This window comes from Trichechus manatus, unplaced genomic scaffold (genome assembly GCF_000243295.1).
Source record: "Trichechus manatus latirostris isolate Lorelei unplaced genomic scaffold, TriManLat1.0 scaffold00092, whole genome shotgun sequence".
Classification (NCBI taxonomy): Eukaryota; Metazoa; Chordata; class Mammalia; order Sirenia; family Trichechidae; genus Trichechus; species Trichechus manatus.
This window is the reverse complement of record NW_004444028.1, coordinates 4,818,852-4,823,730: the sequence shown is the minus strand read 5'-3', so window position 1 is coordinate 4,823,730 and position 4,879 is coordinate 4,818,852. Positions and strand designations below refer to the sequence as shown.

The window sequence follows — 4,879 nt, the reverse complement described above, 5'->3', positions numbered from 1 at the left end:
GCAGGGCTGACGTGAGAAGAAATTGGTGCCATACATCATCATTTCACTAGGAGTTCACCATTTGTCCCCACTCCCTTTGCTTCTGCCTTGACTACAAAGCTCAGTGAAGAGAGATGCTCACAAGAAGCACAGAGATGGACAAGCCAGAGGTATATGGAAAGCCCACGGAACAATGACCTCCTTGCCCTTATTCTGTCCTTGGACTTGGAGAATATAGAAAGAAGACCCCTGGTTTCTCTTCCACTGTGTTCGTAGCTCCCAGAAACACTTACAAACCAGGGCAGACCTCTCCTGCCTCTTCTTTTCACCCTCACCCCACAGCTTTAGCAACTTGGGATCCATTTACACCCCTTGGGGGCCAGTTTCGGTTGGATGAAGGGCGACTGTATCGGTCCTACCTCGGGCACTATGATTTAGATTTATTGTGGCATCTCATCTGTTTCCTTTGTGCTATGGTCCAGCCCTAGACCTTGGACTCCACGAGCAGGAAATTTCTGAGGCGTATGTTTGCCTGATGAAAGCCTTTGGTGCCAAGGCCAGGCTCCATATAAAACCTCACAGAACTGATGGATGCTAACATATCAGCACACGGACAGCCCCGCTGAAACATGCCTAGGCTCAGAAGGCATTTAGTGTCAAAGTTAGCATCTCTTGGGTACCATCTAAGATGTTTATAGTAAGGATGTTTTGGTAACACATTGGTGGACTAAAGAAAGGCTCAAAATTGTTACCTCCGGCAGGTTGAGTGCTGGGTTGAAACAAGCAAGGTAAAATCCAACAGGGATAAAAAAAAAAAAATAGTATTCAATTTAAATTAAAAAATAATCCATTGCAAAACTGTAGGATGGAGCAACAGATAGGGATAAGGAGGTGGGGAGAAAGGTAGGGACAGGGCTCGGCACTTGGCAGAAGGTGCAATGAAAAAAGAGCTGGTGAACTTTGTTGGGTCTAAAATTCAATGAGAAAGCAATGGGATTCAGGAGCCAAGAATTAGACTCCATCTAGCGCTGTGTAAATAGAAGCAGAGTGGGCAGATTTCAGGAAGAACTAGGTCTCCCGATGTCTACCTTTGTCTGGCCACATTGGAACGCTTAAAGAGTCATGAAGTGGTGCGTGCAGTTCTGGGCCATGTTTTAAGAAGGGCACTGAAAAACTGGAGCTTGTCCAAAGTCCGTATTTAAGTCATGCCTTATGAGAAACAGTGTAGGAATTGGGAAGTTTTAGCAAGGAGAAGATTTTAGGGGACATGTGACAGCACCCTCAAATACGTGCTGGCCGATTGTGTAGCACTGGCTTTCAATTTGTCCTGATCAACTACGGAGGGCAGAGCTATGCTGATGGATGGAGGGAAGGGAGGAGTTGAGTGTGGGCCTATTTTGGCTACTCTACTGGTTTTGGGGAGAGAGAGAGGAGAGACAAAACAGGTTTTGTGTTGAAAATCATCCCCTGGCAGACTGGAGGGGCCTGTGCGCAGGAAGAAAGCACTTTCTAACAGTTATCCACAGCAGTGGAATGGTTGTCTTAAGGTAGTCGTAAGTTCCCCATCCCTGGGAGCATTCAAAAAGAGACTGGGAGTCTAATTGCCAGGGATTCTGGGTGGAAGTTAAATTTGATAACTCTTTTGAGCCTCACTCCAGTCCACCAGTCTTACCTTTAAAGTATATCCAGCATTTAACCACTTCTTACCATCTTTAGTGCTTCTGCTCTGGTACAAGCTACCACCACACGTTGCCTTGATTGTTTCAATAGCCTCCTGACTGGTTTCCTTGGTTACATTTCTACAGCCTCTTCTCAACACAGGTAAGTCGACTGCACCATCCCTCTGCTCAAAATCTCCAATGGTTCCCCATTTCTCCAGAGTAGAAGACAAACCTTTCAATGAACTTACAGGCCTGATATGCTCTGCAAACTCCTCCTGCCCCATTACTTCTCTGACCTTATCGCCTATCACTAACTCTGACCCCATCTGTTCAGTCATTCTGCCAGTCATACTGGCCTCTCAGACAATCCTCCAACATAAGAGGAGCCCCTCAGGACCTTTGCACTTGCTGTTCCCTCCACCTGGAAGGCTTTCCCCTAGATAACCCCAAGACTCACTCCCTCACCTCCTTCCAGTCTCAGTTCAGATGTCAATTCCTCAATGAGCCCTTCTTTGGCTACCCTAGCTAACACTGCAACTCCCTCCAACACTTCCTTTTCCTTCTTTATTTTCCTCCTCAGCACACATCTCTACCTAGCACACATTTACTTGTTTATGTTATTATGTCTGTGCTTGCACCAGAATGAAATCTTCAGGAGGGTGTTGGTTTTTGTCAGTGGCTTCACTGATGCATCCCCAGTGCTTAGAAGAGCACCTGACATATGGTAGACACTCAGTAAATCTGTGTTGACCAAATGCTTGAAAGTCTAGGATTCTCTGGTTGTTTCCTAGCATGACCCAACCCACAGCATTGCAACGCGGTCGTAGGATTTCCATAGAGGTGCCCTGCCTTCTAGAGGGCCTTGGGATGGTCCAGTTCATCTAGGGGGCTTGTTCTCTTCCTTCCTTCCGTCTGGCTCAGCCCCTTCCACCTCAACCTCAGAGCCTTCGCATTGATGGGCCCCATCTCCCACGTGGCCAGCCATGAGTCAGGGCCTGTCTGATTCTAGTTTTTTCCTCTCCATCTTCTTCCGTTTCCATCTTTCCTTATACTCCATGATCCTGACCTACTCCTGCCTATTCCTCAGGAGCAGCGGAGTCTCACCCTTTCTCAGGGGAGATGGGATGGGATCGTGTGTTCAGAGCTGACAGACCAGACTCCTAGAGCTAGTGCCCTAGGGTATGAGAGGAAGCCAAGGTGATGCCAAAGCACATCAGCAGTAACCTTCTTCCTCTTGCCCTCTTGCCGCCTCCCCTGTCCCCCTCCCCTTTACCCTCAGGCTCCAGCAGGAAATTGCAGAGGGAAGTTCTGAAAGGATAGAGAAGGTAAACTAGGTGGAATGCTAAAGCATCTCCCCATTCTGACATTTTAAGATCCCAGGCTTCTGGAATGAAAAGGCAAGTTAGAGTTGACTCTCCTCAAGGCTGGCTCTTTGGAAGCAGAAAGTGGGGGAATTTATTCAGATTTCTGCAGTCCTTATTGGGACGTTTCCATTCCTAGGAAGATGGAACCGAGAGTTTTCGGATTCTTCCCCCACCTGCCCACATACCCCCCCTCACCCGCCCCCAGCCTTTCTTAGATCCAGGATGAGGGATATTTGGAGAGAAAGCTTACCGCTTGGTCCAGGAGACCGTTCTCATCCGAATCATAGAGACGGAACATGACTGCAAGAAACAGAGGAAGTCAGGCTTGAAGGGTCCCCCAGGAACCAGGGACAGGCTGAGGTTTTGATGCTGCCAAGCACTTAGTTCTGGCTCATGCTTCCTCCAAGGCGCCGTCTGACTTCCTTACAGAGGGGGTGGGAAGAAGGAGGAGAAGCAAACCATCTGGCTCCCAGCACTGTCTAAGCAATGAGTGTGGGAGATGAGATCCAGGTTGCGAGCGTGTGTTCCTCTCTGTGTCACTGGGCCACACTCAAAGCAAATGTCCATTGTTGAGCACAGAGGCACCAGAAATGCAGATGGTTCACTGCCTCTACCGCATACGGAAAGAGCGCAGGCTGTGAAGTCTGGCAGACCTAGATTCAAAGCCTGGCCCTGCCCTACCACCCCTGAGTGTCAAACAAGCCATTTAACTTCTTTAGACGCAGTTTCCTCATCTGTAAAATGAAGATTATAATAGTTTCTTTCCCTTAGGGTTGTTATGAGGATTAATATGTAAATGATATGCCATGCCTACAATGATTGGAAAGTAGAAAGCACTCAACTTGTATAAATAGCATTTAACATGCACAAGGCGTTCTTTAAAGGACTTTATCATTATTACTGATTTAATCCTCAGTAATGCTGTTTGATAGTTACTATCATAACCAAAACCATAAAACCAAACCCATTGCTGTCAACTTGATTCCGACTCATAGCGACCCTATAGGACAGAGTAGAACTGCCCCGCTGGGTTTTCAAGGAGTGGCTCATGGGTTCAAACTGTGGACCTTTTGGTTAGCAGCCGAACTCTTAACCACTGTGCCACCAGGGCTCCTCGTTACTATCATAAGAGCTTTTACATCTCTCTTTATAAACTGTCAATACGCTGTTCAGAAACTTGCTCTACCATGTTCTAGATGCAGGAGGTGAGGTCGGATAAGGAAGGTCTGGGAGAGAAATTTGGGCAAAGGATTAAATATTCACTTAAGGGACCTGGAAACCTGCATTTTGATTAACTAAAAGGTAGCGATCCTGTCTGTGGTCTCGGCAGTGAGCAGGGAGGGGAGCAGAGCTAAACATTTGTTTTCCTGCTATCGTTTCAAACCCTTCATCAGGCCTGCTCTGCCTGTGAAGACCCCTGATGGACCCTTCCTGATACAACCACTGCTGGTTTCTCAGCACATACCCACGTGATCATATTGTTCTGGCTAAGTTGCCCCTGTGTCCTCATTTCTTTCTAAATGTTTAATGTTTTTGTATCTTGTATTTGTTCAGTGGTACACCCCCAGTTGGAGTATAAGGTCTTTAAAAGGAGGGTCATGGTCTTTTGATTCTTTGAGACTCTGCAGAACATCTAGGTCAGAGGCCTTCACCGAACAGGCCGTTGAACGATGAAGGTCAGACCTTCCCCACCAGCATTGCTCTAGGATGCTGGGTCCATGCAACTCTGCATCACTGAGATCTCTTTGGTCTCCAGAGGCACTCTGCCCTTTAGGTGGCCTTGGGATGGTCCAGTTCATCTAGTGGACTTGTTCCCTTCCTTCCTCGAATGCGGAGCAGAACTAGAAAGGCCTGGGTCAGCATCCTATATTTTAG

The 4,879-nt window shown here is 47.4% G+C and overlaps 1 protein-coding gene across 1 annotated transcript in view; it reads right to left on the bottom strand.

Moving 5' to 3' along the window:
- Positions 1-4,879, bottom strand: part of LOC101351610 (diacylglycerol kinase gamma) — a 123,312-nt gene that overhangs the window by 22,724 nt on the left and 95,709 nt on the right. The window contains exon 7 of the mRNA XM_023736846.1: positions 3,255-3,304. Within this exon, the coding sequence (XP_023592614.1) occupies positions 3,255-3,304 (50 nt within the window). The remainder of the gene's footprint in view (positions 1-3,254; positions 3,305-4,879) is intronic.